Source organism: Camelus ferus, chromosome 16, assembly GCF_009834535.1.
Source record: "Camelus ferus isolate YT-003-E chromosome 16, BCGSAC_Cfer_1.0, whole genome shotgun sequence".
Taxonomy (NCBI): domain Eukaryota; kingdom Metazoa; phylum Chordata; class Mammalia; order Artiodactyla; family Camelidae; genus Camelus; species Camelus ferus.
The window spans coordinates 18,319,353-18,340,813 of NC_045711.1; the positions used below are offsets into that span (position 1 = coordinate 18,319,353).

The 21,461-nt window shown below is 62.6% G+C and overlaps 1 protein-coding gene and 1 long non-coding RNA gene across 5 annotated transcripts; one reads left to right on the plus strand and one right to left on the minus strand.

Annotated features, from left to right (window-relative positions):
• Positions 1-3,797: 3,797 nt before the first annotated feature.
• RNF112 (ring finger protein 112) lies at positions 3,798-21,398 on the minus strand. Of its 4 annotated transcripts, none has more exons than XM_032498951.1 (15): positions 20,097-21,398; positions 8,922-9,106; positions 8,708-8,748; positions 7,948-8,233; positions 7,593-7,805; positions 7,364-7,492; positions 7,049-7,153; positions 6,606-6,656; positions 6,290-6,346; positions 6,139-6,213; positions 5,931-6,048; positions 5,608-5,768; positions 5,480-5,533; positions 5,275-5,349; positions 3,798-5,188 (listed from the first exon to the last, which is right to left on the minus strand). In XM_032498951.1, the coding sequence occupies exons 2-15, from the start codon at positions 8,973-8,975 to the stop codon at positions 4,718-4,720; spliced, it is 1,890 nt and encodes a 629-aa protein (XP_032354842.1). In that variant the 5' UTR covers positions 8,976-9,106; positions 20,097-21,398; the 3' UTR covers positions 3,798-4,717. The 4 variants fall into 4 exon arrangements, with proteins under 4 accessions (XP_032354842.1, XP_032354839.1, XP_032354841.1 ...); XM_032498950.1 differs by having other exon boundaries at positions 4,718-5,188; positions 5,608-5,774; XM_032498948.1 differs by lacking the exons at positions 8,922-9,106; positions 20,097-21,398 and having other exon boundaries at positions 5,608-5,774; positions 8,708-8,882.
• Positions 8,955-12,325, plus strand: LOC116669337. The gene is made up of 4 exons (XR_004326713.1): positions 8,955-9,083; positions 9,926-10,065; positions 11,441-11,575; positions 12,192-12,325. It is a non-coding gene; the product is annotated as an uncharacterized LOC116669337 (long non-coding RNA).
• Positions 21,399-21,461: the final 63 nt, after the last annotated feature.

The window sequence follows — 21,461 nt, forward strand, 5'->3', positions numbered from 1 at the left end:
CCAGCGACCGCTGGGGAAAACACCCCAGATGAGATAAGGTGGCCTTCAAAGGACTATCGCTAGGGTGGCAGAGAAAAGTGTCACAGCGCTGCATTCAGAACGGAGACACGGCACCCCTCGTGCGTGCCCCCCACCAGCAGGACCAGCAGGCCCGCGAGATACGGGAAGCAGAAACGGACAGAGCGCGCGGGAGCAGACGGGCGCAGTTTCAGTTCCCCACGTCAGCCTTCCTCTCTCGGTGTTTGATACCCAAGTAGACACAAAATCAGCAGAGAGAGAGACGTGGCAACTCCACCAACCACATCCATCTAATGAACATTTTAAAAAGACTCCAGTTGGCAGCAACAGAATTCTTTACTACTGCTCCTTTCTCTGAGGGCCCCACACAGACGGGTCCTCCGGCAAGGAACCGAGGAACCCGAGTTCTTTCCTGATGCTCCATACGCCCGTCGGGGAGGGCCCATTTATGTGAGTGACAGGCCGCCGTAGCCCGGGCTGCACGGGACTTCGGGGGCCCGACTTGGTCACTCTGCGCCTCCGGTAGAAAAGGACCCGGGAAAGCGCCCCGGCTCAGACGGGTGGTGCGCCGCTCTGGGCCGCGGGAAGGCGGACACTGCTTCAGTCCAGCGCAGAGAACTGGCAAGCGCCCCCGCGGTCTCACGGGCACTCGGCGACAGTGCAGCTCCGAGAGCCCAGCCCTGGACCACCGTGACCGACCCGCTACAATCATACAACTATTGATTTGGGCTGATGCGGAAAATGGCCTGTAGGTGGGTTTGTCCTCGAGACTTAAAACAACCAGAGCCGCGGACCCTGGATCTGAACCACCCGGTGGCTTTGATACTAGGCACCGGCCACGGGGGTCTCTGCGTTTTGTGTCTGGGAAACGTCATTTAGGACCACAGAACAAGTACTGAGACGCCTAAGTTCCCAAGTGAGCGGGAGGCTGCTAGTGCGGTTGGAGGGAACTCAGAACAAACATGCTGGTTCTTACAAGAAAAACTCTCAAAATGTTAGGTTATGGGGCTCTGGAGATAGGCTGTCCGTCAGGCTAAGGTTGGGTAAACTTGGTGAGCAACAGCAAAATTATACTCAAATAGTTCATCAGGAAGAACTTTGTGACCTTCCCCCCAATACCGGTCATCAGACCTCCTGAGAGGTGACCCCCTCCGATACCCGGGGGAAAGGAGCACCCTTATCTCCACGGATGGAGGGACAAGGGGAGGGAGCCGCCCGGACAGGCCTTGCTGGGTCCCTGGTCATGACACGTAGGCATACGTTTCTCGTTCTATCCCGTTTCTCCACGACTTCCATCTTCATCCAACCCGGCATAAAGACACTCAGGTGTAACCACTTCTTCGGGGCTTCCATTCCTTGCGAAGGCTCTCATGTGGCAGACGACTTAACATTAAATAAATCTGTGTGCTTTTGTCCCGGCTTTTGTTACACGGGCCCCAGCTGAGATTTAGAAGAGTCTGCTGAACGGAATTCAACTGAGTGCATTTTAAAGATTGTACTGGCTTTCTTCAATGATTCATGGACGGGGCAGCGTCCCATCCGGCAGAGAGAGGAGCTCGGAGGTGCTTTACGAAGTGAAGGACTTTTCTAGGCAGGATGAAGTTGCTGAGGCCCTCGGGCCGGAGGGCAGACTTGCCAAACGTGCTGGCACTGAAAGCAGAGGTTCTGGCGGCCACTTGTCACCCGCGGGGAGGCTGCCTTCGGTGGTCCTGGAGGTGCCCGTGTCCTTTCTTGGAGGAGCAGAAGGTCCCACGGGCAGGGTTGCCACAGAGTATGTTCCTGACCTGGGTTCTTGGACTCTTTAATCGGTAGAAATTGATGAGAGGCCAGAGCAACCCAGGCGAGGCTTTATGGGGCCTCGTGCAGCAGGAGGGGTGGGGAAACAAGAAACAGGTGTCCTCGCTCCGTCTCCGAGGAGGGTGGGCCGGTCCTTGACGGGGTCTGCACCCTACGCCGTTGGTGAGCCATTCTGACCTGTACTGCAGGCCCCCACCTCTTCGTGTCTTATTGCTCACAGCCGCCCCGCCACGGAGCACGCGTGCGGTTGATTTGGGTCCTTTGGGGTCCGTGTCGCTGGAGGAGGCGTTTGTCCAGGTGCAGGCTCTGCGGCGGCGGGGCCCCGTCCCAGCCTGTCCATGACCACAAAGCAGCAACAAAAGGGGCAGAGTGAAAATAAGATAAAATGTTCCTCGTTACCCCTTTTCTTAGGGCTTTTCTTAGAGAAAACTTGGATGTGTAGCTTCCTCCTCTGTCCTTTTGATACATAGGAAGGTGTTTTTAAACGCTAAATAAGCTTCTTTCCAGAATCAAAACACAGGTTTTCATTTGTTTGGGTTTTGTTTGTTTTTTCCGGAAAGGCCTCCTCGTTTCAAGGTCAACATCAAGGAACTGCTGAAACAAAACCCACGGATCGGGCGGCTTAACAGCAACATTTCCTTCTCCCGGTTCAGGAGGTTGGCTGTCCGAGTTCATGGTGCCAGCGACCCCTGGGGGGCTGGTGAGGGCCCATTGCCTGCCTCACCCGTGGACCGGGCTGGGGAGCTCTGCGGGGCCTCCAGCCAAGGCACCAACCCCACACGTGAGGGCTCCACCCTCAGGACCTCCCCAGAGCCCCACCCCCGACACGGTCACCCTGGGCATCAGGATCCCGGCACCTGCTGCCTCCAGCACGAGGAGGCCTCAGCAGTGCGGAGGTTTCTGGGCCTTAGGAAGGTGGTGGAGAAGGTGCCGTGAAAGCTGGGAGGCTCAAGACAACACAACTTAAAATGACTCATCGGGCCACCGGGCCGTCTTCCCTTCTGTCCAAAGAGCAGGGGAGGGGCCACTGCGGCTTCTTCCAGCCCCAGCGGCAGGGGTTCCAGCCAGACAGCACCCTCCCTCCATGGGCCCTCTGAAGCTCCCCCAAGTCCTGAGCCTGCCAGCCCCCGAGTCTGGAAGGTTCTGTCCCTCATGTGTCCACCAGATGACAGAGGAACGACCCAGAGAGGTGCTTCCAGAAAGCCTTCCTTGACAAACACACCGAGTCAGGCCCTGTCTCCACCGCTGGCCCCAGCCCCAGCAGTGGGGGAGCCACCCTGAGCCATCCGCCCCCCCCGCCCCCCCACTCCAGTAAGCTGACCGCAGCTTCTACTGTCGACCTGTGTGTCCCAGACCACGTCCTTCTGCCTGCCTCCCAACACTGCTTCACAGAGCTGGACCTGCCAGGGAGCGTCTCCATTCCAGCACAGCCGACCCTGTGGGGGACACCGGTCGGGCGCCAGGATTTCGGGGCTCCCCTGATTCTGCCAGCAGCCAGCTGGGGAGCACTCGCTGAGACTCCCCTGTCTGGGCTGCACCTGTAAAATGCAGCGCTTGGATGCAGCAGCAGCTGCCGTGACTCTGCGATGGGGGCCTGGGGCGGGGCTGGCTGGCCCGAGTGTGCGGGGGGCCTGGGGCTCCTCACCTTCTGCTCCCGGCCCCAGCGGCCGCCCCCCCGTCCACCCCCATTCTCTCCTTCTTTCAGGACGGATGCCGGGGGCACCTTTCACAGGGCCGGCTGCGGCAGAAGAACGTGGAAGAGCGGGACCCCACGTCCCGGTGGACAAGCCTGTGAAGGCGGCCGTGCCCCTGGGCTCGGCCAGAGCCTCCTGCGCTCAGCTCCTCGGTCTCTGGGGTTTGGATTCCCTCTTCCCACCCACAGGCCCCATAACAGAGCGCCTCGGTTCACCCCGCACCACCACCCCGAAGCCCTCAGGAAGCGGAGTCCAGGAACTGTTCTAACAATTTACTTGAAGCTGACATCCAAGCACACATGTTTTATTTTTCGTATAATGTGCCATTAATCCTTTACATAGCAGCCCAGAAGCCTTCCTGGTGGGGCTTTCCACCCTCCTCAGGCTCCCTGTGGGGGCTGCACCCAGGTCTCCTGTGAACACGGAGGGGAGAGGTCTTCCCCCAGGTTCTGGGGTGGGAGTGGGGGAGGGGGTCGTGTTCCGACCACGGTGTCCCCTCTGCTGCCCCCTGCAGGACTCTCCCAGAACAGTCGCTGTAGCTCAGAATTGCAACTACAGGTGGTTTTCTTTGGCATCTGACCCGTTGCTGGGACGGCCTTCCACCAAGAAGGAACATGGGCGCTGACCAGGCTGGACAGAGGGCAGGGCCACGGTGGACAGCTGCAGGGCCCCTGTGCACAGTGCCCGTGCGGGCACCCCCTCCATCCTGCTGAGGGAGCTTTGGGCAGTTGCCGCAGCTAGCCGCCTCGCTCTGGGGGTCCGGCCCCTGTCCACCACACCCGGGCGCTTTGGTTTTGCCCCCCTGCTGGCCCATCCTCCACACTTCCTGAGCTGGAACACCCAGGCCACCCGTCCTGGGGCTGCTCCAATCTGTGCGAGGGGACACTTCCAGAATGGTGCCAGCTCAGCCCCCCACAGTGCCCAGGAATAAACAGGCCTGGGAGGGTGGGCCACACTCCTGGTGGGAGACTCGGGGCCGAGTGGCAGGTGAGCAATCGTCTGCAACAGAAACGGTCCTCAGACTCTGCTCCGGCACAAACACTGCCTCCCGGCCCCGAGGCCTCCCCAGTTTCTTGGGGACATCTTCATTCTCAGTCACCACCCAATGGGGAGTTCAACCAGGGCGGTGTGGTACACAGAGGTCCCTCGCCCTCCCCCACTCCCTTTCCTCCCCTGGCATCTCTGCCTCCTTTAGCGTCTCCTGGGGGTCACTCCTCCTGCAGCAGGGGCTCCCGGTCCCCTCCCTGCACCCTCTCATCCTCCTCCTTCTCCATGCAGCCCACAGTGGCTGCCAACCCAGCGCCCACGCCTCCCCCAACCACCGCGGCCCCCGTGGCCCCTACCGCAGCCCCAGCTGCCACCATCCCAGCCTCCGCCGCCAATGCCGCCGCGGCCATGCCCGCACCCACTACGCCCCCTGCCAGGCCCATAAGCCCCGCGCCCACAGCGCCGCCCACGGCAGCCAGGTGGCCGCAGAAGCGCACGGTGTAGGAGTCCATGAAGGCCTTGGCCTCGGCCTGCAGCTCGGCCTCCAGGGCCCCGAGGGTCTGCTCCCGGCCTGAGCACAGCAAGGCCGCCCCGTGCCGGGCTAGGAGCGCTTCCTTCTGGGCCGAGAGGAGGTTCCGCATGGTGTCTGGCAGCACCCGGAGTGCAGAGAATATGCGCTTGGTGGCCACGTCCTGTGACGGAGGAGAAGGGAGGGCCCTGACCTGGAGTCCAGGTACCTCCTGCCAGACACCTGGCCTCCCGGCAGCCCATGACTCACCTGTTGCCGCACATACTCCTCAAACTCTTTCTTGGCGGCTTCCACGGTCCGCAGGTCCTGCAGCTGGGCGGCCATCTGTCCACAGGAAACCCGGCTGCCTCCCTCCTTTGCCCCTACCGGGCGCGGCCTATTTTCCGGCTCCCCATCTCCATCCCAGGGCATCCCGCCCGCCTCCCCCGCCCTTGTCCTCCCAGCAGCCGCGTACCTCGTCTGGAGAGGCACACCCGGGTCCCATCCTGCCCATCCAGCCAGAGAGGTTCTGGGGAGACATTGTGGGGGGTCAGGGGGCGTGGGGGCCAGAGGGCCTCCTGAGGCTCCAGGGAGCTTTCACACCTTGATTTCCTGAGCCAGCTGCTGCCCTGTGAGCAGGCGTCGGTCCCCCCGGGCCACAGGGCGCCCCTCGCTCCAGTACCCCTGGCAGCGGCTCTTGGCGTGCTGGGGGGCTGCGCTCAGCACATCGGCCACGTAGGTGCGGAGGTGGCGGGCATCACCATCTGTGTCTGAGGAAGAGATGCCTCATGCTGAAGAGCCCGGGGTGAGCAGGATTGGCTTTAGGAGGAGAGAGGGTGTCAGGCTGGGCTGTTCTGGCTGGTGCAAGGGGCTCTGGTCACCCAGAGGAGAGCGAGGCAGGGAGGTTTTGCCCCAGGGACACTCACCGCCTGGGCTGCTGTGGCTCTGGCTGGCCCACCACCTCCCGGGAGCAGGCAGGAGATAACAGCGAGCTCGCCGCCCTTGGAGCAGCTCCTGGACCTTGGGGTATTTGCCGCACAATTTCTGAGAGAGGGATATGAAGGGCTCTGTGGAGTGAGCTTGCCTGCAGGACCCCTCCCCGGCTCTCCGACCTTCTGCCCTGTGCCCCCTCACCTGGATGATGTCACCCACGTGCCCCTGCCCCACCTTGCTGGGGTGGGATGAGTCACGAACTAGGAGGTCCAGGTGCTGGAAGAGAAGGGGTCCTGATGCCAGCTGCCAGGGGCCAGGGTCTGGGGTGGCGAGTCCAGAAATGGGCGCTCACCTGGATTGGCACCATCCCATAGTGTCTGCCCATCACCTCGGCCACATGGACAAACGTCTGGGGACGGGGCACAGAGGATCAAGGCTGGGCCACTCCAAGGACTGTGCCTACCCTACCCCTGGGCCTCTAGAGGACTGCCCTCCCAGCTGCAGGGCCCCCTTGCCTCTCCCAACCCTCTACCCTCAAACCCCCACCCCTGCTCCAGGTCCCGGAGTCCTAGGCCAGAATCCGGAAGCACCTGGTGCCACTGGTCCAGACCCCTGGCCTCATGATCAGTGCAGGGACAGGTGGCAGCCCCAAGACCCCATCTCCTCACCTCCAGATGTTCCAGGTCTGTATCCTTAAGCTCCTGGGAGGTGGTGAGGATCTGGAACCAAGGAGAACAAGGTGGAAGAGGGTCTGTGAAGGCAAAGAGACACCGGGAAGACCCCAGGGAGGAAGACCCAGGCAGCCTGCGGGGCTCAGGGTGTGCGAGGGGCCAGCATGGGGCCTGCCCAGGCTGGGCTGGCCTGGCCTGGCCGCGAGGGGTGGAAGGCAGGCTGGGGGATGGTCCTACAGGCCTCCAGCTGCCCCAGGGACCCTCGACCCACCTTCACTGACTGGGGGCACCCCCCCCTTGCAGGGGCACCCTCGGATACAGAAGCCTCCAGGACCAGAGTGACTGTCTGTCCTCAGTGCTCTGAGGGCCGGACCTGGCTGAGGTGGCCCTGGTGTGGAGAGAGCTGAGGGGCCGGGGCGAGGGGCAGGGGCAGGGCCCACCTGGTAGGAGCTCAGCATGGCGGTGAGGGCGCAGAGCCTGGTCCTTGTTTCTCTGCTCAGCTCAGGGCTCAGGGCATCCCCTGTGTCCACCAGAAACACAGCCACCTGCAAGGGGGTGGGGTGCCAACCAAGAGGTCAGCCTGCCCGGCCGCCCTGGGCTTCCCGACCCTGCCTCTGCGCCACCCCAGACCCCAGTCCTCTTGTCCTGGCCCCCAAAGCTTTCTGCTCCGCTCCCCTCCCCCATGCCCCTCACTGCTCTGTCCTCCTTTCACATGCCCTGAGCCAGTCTTAACTCCTCTGCCCCTGTCCCCTTACCTTCCTCCCCTCCTTCCCCAGCAGGAAGGGGTGACTCCACATCCAGATGCCCCTGGTCAGGCTGCTGGCACCCCATCTGAACCCCTGCAGGGAGCCTCCTCCCCTCGGCCAGCTGCCCTCGCCAGACTCCTGTGGGGCAAAGAAGCAGTGTGTCCGCTGCACCATCCAGCCCCCGTTCCCCTCCCGAAGCCAGGCCAGGACCCCAGCCCCTGCCCGGTCCTGTCCTCACCAGGCCAGGCAGGCCCCGGAGCAGGTGGTTGAGGAGGAAGGTCTTGCCCGAGTGCTGCTCCCCAAGGACAGCGAGGAGGCAGACAGGGGTGTCCCTAGCCAGGGGGTGCTTCAGGCAGCGGTTGACGGCCCCCATCCTCAGGATGAGGCCCCCGGAGGCGTTGATCCGCACCAGCAGCAGCGGCTCGGCCCTGACGGTGCAGGTCTCCTGGGCCTGGAGAGAGGGCTCCCTGAGCGCCCAGCCCAGGGGAGAAGGCCCCCCAAGCCCAGAGAGTCCATCCCACTCTCCACCCAACCCTGACGTCCCAGCAGGGGCCAGGGCCGCCCCCACGGTCGCTCCGGCCCACGAGGCGCACCTGCAGCGCGGCGGGCAGTGGCCTCCGCGGCAGCAGCCTGATCCTCTCCCCCAGGCCCCGCAGCCCCTTCCGCTGCCGGCAGGTCTTGCGGCACTCGGGGCAGCAAGGCGGCCCGCAGCCTGGCACGCGGTGGGTGCTGAAGCACCGCGGGCAGAAGTCGTGGCCACAGGCCAGCGAGATGGGCTCGCGCAGCCTCTCCAGGCAGATGGAGCAGGCGGGCAGCTCCCGGGGCACCGCCGGCCGGGACACCAGCCCCAGCTCCAGCTTGGGGAACGGCGTGTGCGACCTGCGGGTAGGGTGAGGGGTGCAGGGGCCCGAGGGCAGTGGTGAGACTGAGCCCGAGGGGGAAGGCCTGCAGGGAACCGTCGTGGGCATGTCCCTGCCACGGCCTGGCCCCTGCCCCGCGCACTGTTGGGGCGACCAGGCGAGACGGGGCTTGGGCTGTGCGCTGCCCGGAGCCTGGCACACAAGCCCACGAGAATCCTCCCCCGTGGCCTCCTGCTTCGAGGGCTCCCTGCAGGAGTTCCTGCCCCTCCAGACCCCAGGGGCCCGGGGCTCTTCTCTGTCTCCCTGCAGCAGCTTAAACGTGCTGGGTGACAGGGACCCTACAGAGAGGGCGGGGGCCGGGGTGGGCAGATGACTCTGGCTCCTGGAGGAGTCCAGCTCTGAGCACCCAGCTGACTTCCCTGCCCCTCCCTCCACGGCCCCCCGGGCCGGCTTCGGTGCTCCCCCCGCCGGCCCCCCAGGCCCTGCCGCTTACCACCTGTTGCCGCTGTTTCCCATGAAGCTTCGTTTTCTCTCCTTGGAGAGAAGATGGGGGCAGGGAACAAAAATGTTATTCAGAAGAGAATCCAGACTTCTGCCTTCACCCTGGGTTTCAGGGCCCCCATCTCCCCTCCGCAGACCCATCCCCCACCCCAGGGGGCCCTTCACTGCCCCTCCCTTCTCCGCAGATCACAGGACTGAAGACTCGCCTGTTTGCCAAGCTGGTGACAAAAGGAAATGACTGACAAGGGGGACCTGGGCATGGGAGGCCGAGCGCGGGGAGAGGGACCGGAGCGGAGAGGAGGCCTTCAGCGAGGGAGGGCAGCTTCGCTTCTTGGAGGGCTGGCCGAGCTGTGGCAGGTGGAGGCCAGGTAGGGGAAGGTCTCCGGCAGGGCTGGAAAATAGATGTGATAGTGGGCCAAGAGGAGGCTGCCTCTAGACTCACCCCAGGGGGAGGAGACAGGACTGCGGGAACCAGGGCTCCTGAGGAGGGAGGGACAGAGCCGGCTCAGAATCCCTGGCAGAGGCTGGGATGCAGGCAAGCCGAGGTGGTGAGTCGCCATGGAAACAGCAGGGAGAGATAAGGACAGGGAGGGGGAGGGGGAGGGAAGCCATATGGGTGCAGGGCAGACGTGGAACGTGGGCTGGCACTGCCCCTGCTGGCCCAGGTGGGGTTCTTCCGGGGCCAGGCAGGGCGTGCAAAAGGCAGGGGTGTGCAAAGCAGGAGATTACAGCCGGCACCGACATAGCGCGATGGAGAACCTCCCTCCTCCCTTGGAGGAGCACATCCCGGGCACCTGCCATGCACGGGCCGTGATGCCACCACACTGCATGTGGCCTGCACGTCCCTCCCCCAGGGACGTCTCCTGGTGCCGAGTCCAGGCTGCAGCTTTCCTCAGCACCCTCGGCTGCTCTGACACGGGCTGTGTGTCCCTGGTGTCTTCCGCTTTCAGTGACTTTCACTCTCCTTCAAGCTTGTGACATTTACCTCTGGACTTTCTCACTGCCTTGTGGCTGGGCGCCTCCCGTCTGCCCCACAGCACGCAGCCAGCATCGACCCCTGAGCACATGCTGCTCAAACACCTGCCATGGCTCCCTTCTACCATCAGTCAAAATCCAAAGTAGCTGGCCCATGTCCTCCAGCCCGAACCTTCCTCTGAGGCCCCTCCTCCCCCACCTCCGCACTTTCATTCAGTGTTCCTCCTGCCTGCAGGGCCCCCACCTCCCTCCTGAGACCCTGGAAGGTCCAGCTCAGCTGCAAGCCCCTCCTTGGAGCCTCCCCGCCTCAGCCCTCGGCTTGGACAGGACCTTGCCCTCAGGAGGCTCATGGCTCGGGCACCTGACCCGTGACAGGTTCGCTGGGACCCAGGCTCCGGAACCAGGCTGACCCAGCTCCAGTCCCAGCCGACGCCCACGAGCCGGGCCGGTGCTGCCTTTCACTTCTCTGCGCTCCGAGGGGTCACAACCACATATGGAAAGCCCCCTGCCCCGGCGAAGACTTAGTCTTAAGCCAGGATGCCGAGGGGATGGGCGGGAGCTTCATACCCTGGAGACCATCCCTGCCCCCCGGGGCTGGGTCTCGCTCACCGTGGCCCTTCGCGCTGGGGGCCCGAGGCCTCCACTTGTGGGACTGAACCGAGGCCGAGAGGCAGCCCCCGCGGGTCGGCAGCAAGAGCCTCACGGGAAGGGGTGGGGCGGGGATGCAGGGCCGTGTCCCCTGCTCTCCTTCGAGGGAGGAGGGTTTTCTCAATCACACGGCCTCGCAGCCCTGGGGAGAGGGCCTAGGTGCTGGACTCCCGTGCACTTCGACCCCTACTCTGTCCCAGCACGAGACCCTGGAAATTGCTTTTCTCTCGGAACCTCCGTTTCCTCATCGCCAGGCAACCATGTGGGAAAACAGATGGGTACCCAGTCTTCCCCAGCGCTAACACCTGGGTGCCGGCCCCCAGGCACAGCTGGGAATGGGAGAGACCAAGGCCCGGTGCTCCCCAGGGTCCCCTCCGCAGGGGATGTGGACAGGGTGGAAGCGCACCCCTGGGAACACCTGCGCAGGCTGCTCACACTTCCTGGCCCAGGACGGGCACGTGGGCCTGTGGAGGAGGCGAGAGCTGCCTGCTCCCACACCCAGACGCCCTGGGCCAATCCGGCTGTCCCTAGTTCTGTTTGAGCCCACGTTCAGGCCTCTGGATGGAGAGGGGGTGCTGGGGGGCAGGGATGGGACAACCAAAGGTGTGTCCTGGGGAGGCAGTGGGAGGGGGGCAGTCAGGAGCCGAGGCTACCCCATCGCAGTCAATGCTCCGTTCCCCATCAAACTCTCACTTACAAGCATGGAAAGGAACATATATATGTATGAATTAATCACTATGCTGCGCACTAGAAGTTAACTTAACACTGTAAATTCGCCACACTTCAGTAAGTACACAAATAAATAGTGGGAATGGAAAAACATTCACTTACAAAACACAAGCCAGAGCTGGAATTAAGAAGGCTTTCCTGATGGTGACCCCAGAGCTCTGAGCAACGGCACTGGTCCACACCCGAGAAGCCGGCCCTGGTCACTCTGCCCGCTGTGTGGACCAGAGCTGAGAAGGACAGGGCCTGGAGGTGGGTGGGTGGGGAAGCCAGACCACAAGGGGGGAGCCCCACCCAGGCTCCCTCTGGCTGAGGCCCAGAAAAGACTCAGTTGACATGCTCCATGTCTCTCCCGGACCTTCTGCCTCCTCCACAGGCCCACATGCCAGTCCTGGACCAGGAAGTCCGTGACGGTCTCTGCACAGATGTTCCCAGGAGAGCCCAGAGACTCTAGTATTGGGCAGGACGTGCTGGTGCTGGTTCTACCCAAGGTGTCCCACATGCTTGCCAGGTGAGGGAGGAGTCTGCCCACCCATCCACCCACCCACCGTCCACCTGCCCGTGCACGTATCCATTCATCTTTCCATCCATCCCCCACCCTCGTGTCTGCCCACCACTCTTCCATTCTTACACGCACCCCACACTAGAGGTATTCGTTGAGCACGTTACACCAGGCATCACGCTGGCCCTGCGTGTAGGCTGGTGAACACTCAGGGCACTTCCAGTCGAGCGGGGGAGACAGGAAGACCACTAGACAAGGCCTGAGTGATACGCTCGCTGACTGGGTGGTGAGGGAAGGGGTGGGAGGACGCAGCACAGGCGCGAACTCGGATCTGCTCGCCCCGGGAGGCGTCTCCCTCGAGGCAATGCCCATGCTGAGGCTGAGGGATGAGTAGGAGCTGGCCAGCAAAGGTCGGGGGGACCAGAGAGGTGAAGGAGGAGCGGCCAGGGTGGGGCACCCTGGCCCCCACGGCGGCCTCACCCCCCATCCCTGCCCCACTGGGCTCTCTCGCAGGGCCTGGGAGGCTCCGGCCTGTCCAGCCAGAGGCCTCTGGGTGCTCTTGGGTGTTGTGAGCCCGGGACCCCCCACCCAAGGTGCAGCAGGATGTGCTCCCCTCGCCCCCCAGGCGCAGCAGCCACCCCTACTCTGCCCCTGGCCTCACCAAGATGCCAGACCCCTCGCGTGAGCATCAGAGCCCCGGCCAGAGGCGTCAGGCCACTTCCGGGAAAGGAGGAGCCAGACCAGGGAGCACAGAGCCAGAGGCGTGCTGCCCTGTCTGACTGGTGTCTTTTAATTTCAAATAAAGAGCAAGATGAGGCCGAGCATGGTGTGGAATTCCTGCTTTTGTGGGGAGAAAACAAGGTGTCCACTTCGTGGACAGGCCCTCCCGGAGGCCACCAGTCCCCTCCCGTCAAGGTGGCCCTGGCCCCGCCCTGGGACAGACCTAGGATTGAAAGGCCCCCTCCAGGCCGCAGCCCAGAGGCCTGAAGCTCCGACGAGTTGGGGGGGCTGCCGTCAGCTCAGTCTGGCTCCCCACGAGTGAGGCCACGTGTCCCCCTCCCACCAATGGCCATGATGACACGTGCTGTGTAGTTTCTGTGCTCAGAGCTGGTGGGGGCAGTCAGCAGGGGAGGGCACCGAGGCCAGACCCCGGACTCTCCACTGGACAGGCCGGGACAGGCCCTTTGTGACTGCCCATGACCTGACCTTGACCCTGGCCCCACCCCTCTCCTGCCAGCTGCCAGGGACTTCCTGGCGCTGGTGGCACGGGAGGCAAGCTCCGACTCCCCAGCCTCCTATTCCCATCCCTCACCATCAGTTCGATCCTTGGTTCCTTGAAATAATTTTCATAATCAAACTATCATCCAACCCTTGCTTAGCAACTTAGGGTCACAATGTCTGGCCATAGAAGCTGTTTCCACTGACTCCCACAACACAGAGACAGCCCAGCTCCCAGAGCAGGGAGACCGAGGCCCCTGTCATGCGGCGGCGGGCAGGGCAGGCCCCACAAGGAGCAGCCCCTCAAGTGGACCCGGGGAGAAGGAAGGCCAGACGCTGCAGGCAGAGGCGGCCCGGCCTCTCCCATCTGGAAGCTTCTGGCATGTGGATGAATGAAGTCACGCCCAAGCAGGCTCACGAAAGCCGAGGCATATTTTCAGAGTTTACGATGGATGCTTTAAACAGTAAGGGACTTGTCCCGCGATGAAAGTCCAGGACCTAACATGAGGCCCTCGCTCGCGGCCTGCGCCAGGCCCCGAGGCAGCTGCCGGCGTCGCCATGGCCAGGCGCACCGACAGGGCGGCTCAACCCTCGGAGGTCGCCTTCCTCGCGCTCTGGAGTCTGGGATCCCAGGTCTTTCTCCCGCGCCTCACCCCGTGGCTCCGCGGTGTGCAGACGGCCGTCTCCTCCGTGTCCCCACGTGATCGTCCCTGTGTGTCTGCATCCTACTCTCTTCTTAGAAGGACCCCACTCATCAGATCAGGGCCACCCTAGTGACCCCACTTGACCTGCATTCCCTATTTAAAGGCTCTACCTCCAAATACAGTCGCATTCTGAGGTCCTGGGCTTAGGACTTCAATGTATGCATCTTGAGGGAACACAGCTCAGCCCAGAACAGGCCCCAGGTGGACAAGGAGCGTGTGAATGTGGAGGGTGAGGAGAGAAGCCCGGGGCCACTGGGGGCCGGAAACGTCCCCGATGTCCAGGTAAGAAGACTAGACCCCGTCCCCCAAAAGCAAAGGAGCACGAGGGCAAGAATGGAATTTTCATGGCGCATCTGGAAAGTGCTCTGACAGTGGTGTGGTCCATCTGAAGGGAGCAGGGGGCCAGTTTGGAGGGGAGGAGGGCAGGGGGCACCCGAGGCCAGAGCCACCTCTGAACCCGCACAACCCCGACCTTCAGAGGAGAATGCTGAGAGTCAGAGTCGCACGACCTCCTGACAAGGACGCTCCCAGCCCCAGCAGCCCGCCCACCTGTGCTGAGTGCAAGGCAGGGAGAAGCCGGAATTCCACCGCGGGGAACAGGCAGGTGGGCTGCGGACGTGGGACACACAGCATGGGGGCGCTGGCTGATGTGCGGACAGTGGGAGGGGACCGCAGTGAAGCTGGAAGGCCCCCCAGGCTTTCTGAAGTTCACGCTGGCTGGCAGGGGTCCTGGGCTGCTGGCGGCCAAACGCCTTTACGTACCACCTTCCCCCAAATCAGAACCAGACCTGGCTCCAGGCCACCCCCCCTCACCACCCCCTGCAGACGGCCAGCCGCCCCCCAGGTCTGGCGCGTCCAGGCAGTCGGCCAGGGCACTGAGGGACGCGGCCAGCTGGCCCCTGAGGAGAGAACTCCCCCAGCTGGAGTGGCCCCCCAGACCCCTCCGAGGTGAGAGGCAGCACTGTGCAGCTGGACCCAGACAGACAGCCAGACTGAGTGGAGCCAGGAACCCCCGAGGCTCAGGCCTGGCATCCCGACCGCCCCTGGCCAGCTGGCCGAGGCCAAGGCCACCCCCCAGTGTGGACCAGACCCGTGAGGCTGAGGAGGGCGCAGGGCCACACCCAGGCCTCATTCAAACAGCGATTCTGCCCAGCTGGCTGGGCCCCTCATGCCCTGCTTGCCAGCTCAGTTTCCCAGCAGGAGAACTCGAGGTGATCATTGCCCTGCGCAGGGTTATTGCTGAGAGGTGCCCATGCACCATGCAGGAGGTGCCCAGTAAATGTCGGCTGTTGATCAGCCAGGGCTTGCCTCCCTAAGCCCCATCTCCCCAGACACCGTGCCCCCTGCCATGGCTCTCAGGCCTCCCTCCCAGGGCCTAACCCCTCTTCTCTGCCAGGTAAAAAGTTGAGACATTCCTAGAGAAGCAGGGCCTTGCGGGGTACTCAGGGCATGAAGACAGATGCCCCAGATAAAGTACTGTCTTCAGCGAATTTCTCACACCAAGAAGCATGCTCACACACATTTACCGGGCTCCTAAAATACGCTGAGTTGCTGAGTCCTTCCTACAACAGAATCTCCAGTTCTCCCTGAATTCCTCCAAAGGTAGAAATATCGCTCCACTTTACAGATGAGAAAACGGAAGGCTACCCAGGGGCCCCTCCCTCACAGCCACGCCGGGCTTCTGCTGGTCTCTCTCCCTCCCTCCCCTCTATCCATCTGTCTCTCTGTCTCATCTCTCTCACACACAGTGTTTCTCCCCCTCTCTCAAATCCTGGGCAGGCCATTCCCCCTCCCAGCCCCGTCACCCAGGACTAGGCAGAGCGAAGTGGCCGCAGCGGCCAGGTGCTCAGCAATCCACAACACAGTGTGTCTGTCGACCAAACGAGTGTGGCGTGAGGTCAGGTAACAGGAAATGAGCTGCTGACCCCAGAGGTCAGGGAGGAGGGTGTCCGGAGGCTGGAATTTGCTTCTGCTTTCCAACCACGTGTCTGGCGGCAGAAAGAGCAGGAATTCCCCACCCGGACTGGATCAGCTGGCCCAGGCCGCTTGGCCCCAGCGGACATGCCAGTGACCAAGAGGAGGGAGGCGGTCGGCTCAGAGGCCTGGAAAGCCCTGGGAGCCATCCACGGAGCCCAGGCCAGCCCTGCACACTGCACACTGCACACTGCACACAGCGGCCAGGTTTCACCACACCGAGAACAAGGAAGGTCTCGCACTGAGTGAACATGACAATCAGCAGGGACCAACGTCAAGTCTATGCAGATGCTGCAACTATTCTGACCACGACTGTAAAGCAGCCGCGATAAAAGGCTTCCACAAGCAGCTTCAGACACATGAGAAACAAACGAAGATGTAGGAAGCCTCAGCAAAAAAAAAAAAAAAAAAGGTTCTAAAGAGAAAACAGGTGGAAATTTTAGAACTGAAGGATACAATAACCAAATGAGCGAAGTAAAAAGCCCCGTGGGCGGGCTCAGCAGCAGGACAGAGGGGAGCCCCTAGGGGGTGCCCTGGGCCCCCCCAGGCCTGGAGGGGGGATGGGGCACGGGGTCTCTCCCCCCAGGGAGCCCCTCTCCTGACGCATAACCAGCTCTCTGCGGAAGGAAAAGGGCCGCACTCAGCTCCGCCACAGGCGGGAAGGAGATGCGCGGACTTGGTGCGACCACTCGAGCACCCTGGAGGGGCCTGCAGCCCCACTTCCCGCCATTCACAACTACACGAGCCCAAGTCCTCCTAGGCCCCAAGGCGGCTCCCTACCTCCTCCCATGTCCCTACTTGCCCCCTGCCCCGCCGGCCAGCTGACGCCCCGTCCCTCAGACGCAGGGGTGCACTCCCACCTCAGGGCCTTTGCACCTGCAGCCTCCTCTGCTCAGACTGTTCTTCACTCAGAGGTTCTCACGCCTCCCTCCCTCCTCCCTGGGGGCTTTATTGCAGGGCTCAGCTGCCCCCTCATCGTTGATCAACAAGGCTTGATTGGAACTCAATCAGGCTCGTGGCTATGGACCGTCTACAGCTGCTTCTGGGCCTCGACGGCCAAGGCGAAGGGTCGTGTCAGAGACCGAGTGGCTCTCGGAGCCTGAAACAGTTGGTGTCCGGCTGTTTATGGGACAGAGGGGCTGACCCAGCCTCAATCCCTCCTTACCGCTCACCCAGCGCCCCCCGGCCCGAACTGGACAGAACTTGGGTCCCTTCCTTCTGTTGCTCGTGTGTCCTCCCTCCGTTCACTCCTCACCCCCGTAGCAAGCACTGAGCCACTTCTGTGTCCTGTCTGCTGTCTGGGAGCCCCTCAAGGGCAAGAGGTCCACCAGATCTGCTCCGGGTATATCTGGTCATTGCAGGGGCCATGCGCCGGGGCACCGAGATGAGTGCCTGAGAACTCAGTGTTCGGTTTCCATCTCCCTCACTTTCCACATCACGAGCTCCCGGGGGCCTGCACCTCGCCGGGCTGACACTGCCGTCAAGCATGGTGACCCACACGGGACAGCTGTCCTCCTCCACATCGGTAGGAGTGGCACTTGGGGCCTGAGTCCAGGATTCCCAAGCCCATGCTCTCCCGCTCCGCTGTCTGCACTAATCCGTCCCCGGCAAGAAGCGTGAAGTGTGGCGTGTGGGCACTTGACGGTTTACAAAGCAGCACCACTCTGGTTCCAACCTCCCAGGCTCCCCTGAGCTGTGAGCTGACCCCGCCCCCGCCCCCCACCACCACCACACCCCCTCTGGGGCTCTGCCCCTTCCTCTCCTGGGGACCCCAGAACCCGGCTTCGTTCCCGCAGCAGGTGCTGCACCTGGAGAGAGAGCTGCTCCCACTCCAGCCCCCAGCCCCTCCCTGGTTGCCGGGAGGGAGTGGGGATGGAGGACGAATCGGGGAGGAGCCATGTTCCTTGTGGTGTTTCCACGTGGACACGTGTCATCACACATTGATCCAAACCCCAGAACGTACAGCGCCCGGCGTGACCCCTGGCATGAACCACGGACTTGGGGGGACGCCGGTGCGTCTGTGCCGGTCCATCAGATGTAACGGACGTCCCACCTGGGGGGGTTGGTGGTGGGGGACGCTAGGCATGCGGAGGGGGCAGGGGGTACGTGGGAAACTGGGCACCTCCCTCTTTTGCTGTGAACCTAGAAGCGCTCAGAAAAATAAAGTCTGTTTTCCTCAAAGCAGTAATTGCTGCTCTCTGCGCTTACAGTGGGCGGGCTTTACAGGCTGTCAGTTCTGCGCACCCCCCATAAACCCTTAAAACAAGGAGGCACTGGGAAGTAAATACACTGTGGGAGCTAATTTTTTAAGTCAGTAGGCGTGTCGGACATTAAGGGCGTGCTCAGACATCAGAATTAAAAACAAAGGTGGAAAACGTCAGAGGAGAGATCCGGACAAAGGACGGATCGGGGAGCCAGTGTCCAATCCATCAAACCATCAGGAAGAGAGCAGAGAGGACGGAGGGAAGGAAACAGCTAAGGAGAGGCAACAGGGGAGAAGCTTCTCAGGAGGGCACACGCCTCCACGGGGCCGGGCCACCAGGCGGCCACACGGCGACACGGGAAGGCCCCCGACTCCTCGGAGCCCAGGGCGGGCACTGGTGATCTCGATACAGGGCCTCCAAGCACCGCTCTTCCCCAAAGAGGTGCACACATTCATCATATAAAACACAAACCCCAAAACCTTGACCTCTGTCTCCTCCCCAGGACAGTGGCATCCACACAACCCACACGTCAAAACAAAAGCCATGCACCGGAGTTACACGAATCCCACACTGGTAAACGGGACCAAAGGTTGTGCCCCAGCACACTCCAACCCCAGAGGTGTCAGGGGCAGCTCCAAAGGTCGGCCACACTCCGAGCTTTGTCCACTGAACTTGCCCCAAACCAAAACATGCAGGGGGAGATGCCAAACCCCTCCTCATTTCCCCAGGAGATGGAAGGAGTCTCCCCGGGAAGGCCCCGGTGGGCCGGGACCCCCGCTGGCCTCCCGCATGCCTGTCCCCTTCAGCTCCGGGAGGCCCGACGGCTGCAGCCGCTCCCCTCCGCATCCGTCTGGCGCGGCCGGCCTGGCCCCCAACAGTCCCAGGCTGCAGCCCACACCCCGGGGCCTCAGAACGTGTTTGGAGACGGGGCTGAGGAAGGTGAAGCGAGGCCACCAGGGTGCTGGCTGGGCCCCGAGGCACCCCACAGCCTGGCCCTGCAGGGACCACCGGGGCCCTGCCCTCCGCCCACGGCCCTTGGGTCCCACCCTCCCGCAGCTCAGCCGGCCTCGCTCCTTCCCACAGGCCACCCGTCCGCCTTGGTGCCCCTCGCCTGGCCTGAGCTGGGGGACAGCGCCTCCCCTCCTCTCTCTGCTCCCAGGAGCTCCCCTCCACAGCCCCTCCGCAGCCTCCCCACGCGGGGGCCGGTCCTCGCTGCTGCTGCGCTTCCAGCGCAAAACCAAAGTGAAGCCCCGCGGCGCCGGGGCGCGGCCAGGAAACAAAGGCACACTCGGCCGTTCTACTCGGTTCCTAAGAGAATCTCATGAGGGCGCTGTACCTGGGTGGGCGCGCGGGGGCAGCCAGCACGGGGTGTCGAGGCACCTGGGACCAGCGATGGCCGAGCGGTACTCCCCAGACTACGGGATGAGCCGGCCAAGGGGGTTGGGGCAGGAGCCGTCCCAAGGGGTGAGGAGGGGGCGCAGCCGCTGCCAAAACTGCAGCCCTGGGCAGCACGGGGCCGGGGAGGAGCACCCCGACCTCGCTTCCAAAAACCCAGGGGGAAGCCAGGGGCCATGGGAGCACAGTGACCCCTGGGCACAGAACAGTATGGAGACAGGCGGGGTGGAGAGGCAACACCAAGGAGGTGACCCAAGCAAGGCCTGTGGGAGGGGTGGCCCCCCTCCTGGAACCCACCTCTTGAGCAGAGAGAGCCATGGGCCTGGCATCCTGACACTGTCCTCGGAGACGCTGAGACCACTGAGGGCTGTTCCCGCAGCCCATGACACCCTCAAGTGAGCTCTCTGGGCTCCCCACCTCCTCCTGAGAACCCCGGTCAGAGCTGGCATCAGCCACCAGCCGGGAGAGGCCCCCATGAAGCTCCTCACCCATGGCAGGTGGGGTCTTTCCCAGACACATGATGAACAGAACCACCAGTCGCCAGGAGGGCCGGGCCCCAAGTTCAGGGCCTGCGGCCCAGGCGGGGCCAAGATGACTCAGCACCTCGCCGGCAAAGTCACGGTGGGCCAGCCGGGGGCTGGAACCAGACACCTCCCGGTTCCCACTGCCGAGAACGGATTCCTGCTGCCACAGCGGAGCCCAGGGCAGCCGTTAGATCAGCTGCACCAGGGTCTCGTTCCGCCAACAGAGCTGTGCTCCCGCTCCAGGCAGGGGGACCCCTTGACAGAGGAAACTTCCACGCTGGGCAGCTGACAGATCTGTGCACCAATTCATGCCCCTCCGTCAGTTCTCCCTCAGACGGGACCTTCAGAGGCAGTGCCGACTCTGGGTACACGGCGCCAACTTTCTTCCCCTAAAGAGTTAAACTAATTCCCCAGCACAGCCAGCAAGGAGGCAGCCTGCTCTGCACACCCCCATACTTTAAGGTTTTAAGAAAAAACTAAGGCAGAATGTGACGGATGCCACACTGCTTACTTCTCTCTCGTTTTGGGGGGTTCCTGTTTATCAGTTGCATTCTGCAGAAGTCTTTGATGCTTAAGACATACTTTATTATTTGTTTTGATGGCTGTTCTTTATTTTCCTTTCTGTGGCCTGTGCTAAAATTAGCTGGCATTTGCTGAAAGGAGCGAGGTCTCAGGATCAGACTCAGCTGTGGAACAGGAAACACAACAGAGAGGCTTGAACTACATAGAAGTTTCTCGCTCTGCCACACAGAAGAGGCCTAGAGAAGGAAGGGCGGTCCGAAGCTGGCGTTAGACCTGCTCCACCAAGTCCAAGGGGCCCCGCTCCTCCGCATCACCCCTCTACCACCCCCTGAAGGGGCCTCATCCTCTGTCCAAAGTGGTGGCTGGAGTGCCAGCCACCGTGCCAGCCACCGTGCCCAACAACGGGCCAGAGGGCCAGAGGAAGAGGGGGCGGTTGCTGCCTTGATGACACTTCTGTTGGCATCTTCTTGGCCAGAATTCAGACCCGTGGCCTCACTAAGGGAGGCTGGACAGTCGGTCCAGCTGAAAATCAAGATCTTACCACTCAGGACGAATGGACATTGAGAGGAAGCCGACCACCCCTTCCACAGAGGACAAACATCATGCTGACGGCAGTCTACTCGCTGAAGAACCACCTGTGCATGTACCATGACGACAGCCAGTACTTGCTGAACTGTTACCAACTGTGGGCACGTGACCCGCGTCACCTAGTCCTTACACCCACCTTCGAAGGATACTACAGAGAAGCAAGCCGAGGCACAGAGAGGCAGAGCGACTTGTCCAAGGTCACCCAGTGAACAGAGAAGCAACTCTCACCAGCGATTACAGGGCCAAACCCAGGGGCCAAATGGGCTGGTCCAAGGGGCTCAAGGACTGCAGAGTGAGGAGGGGGCACGGAGCCAGAGGCACGTCCTCACTTTGAGCCCCTCCATGCCTCACGCACCCGTCCACTCTACGGAGGTCCCCCCACAGCACGCTGTCTGCTGCCTGGGTTTGCCATCCGTGGGCAGCCGGCACCAGGCAGGTGCCCAGAAGACATCTGACCTGTGAGTGAACACAGGTGCGAGGCCCGCTCTGTGCTGGGCTCTGCGCTGGGACTGAGACCCAGACCCTGCCCGCTGGCGCTCACGGCCAAGGAAGGGGACGGCCAGCGGCCCTGCTGGGAGCAGAGCTGGTGCAGGCAGAAAGCCTGGCGTGGCTGAGCTGCGCTTTACGAGTCACGAGCAAGACGGGATGCAGTGCCTAAGGTAGGCCGAGGCCAGTCTGCCGAGTCTTCTGGAGTCCGAAGTGAGAAGTGTAGCCTCAGCCCTGCGGCAGCAGGGGGGCTGTAAGCAGGTGGCGGCAGGCGGCGTCT

What these genes read in the sequence shown, in the direction of transcription:
- RNF112 (XM_032498948.1), bottom strand. Translation starts at nt 8,856, where the DNA reads ATGGGTCTGCGGAGGGGAGATGGGGGCCCTGAAACCCAGGGTGAAGGC. An exon ending in GGAAACAGCGGCAACAGGTG is followed by an intron (nt 8,234 to 8,707) that starts GTAAGCGGCAGG and finishes CCCTACCCGCAG; the next exon opens with GTCGCACACGCCGTTCCCCA. An exon ending in CACTGCCCGCCGCGCTGCAG is followed by an intron (nt 7,806 to 7,947) that starts GTGCGCCTCGTG and finishes CCCTCTCTCCAG; the next exon opens with GCCCAGGAGACCTGCACCGT.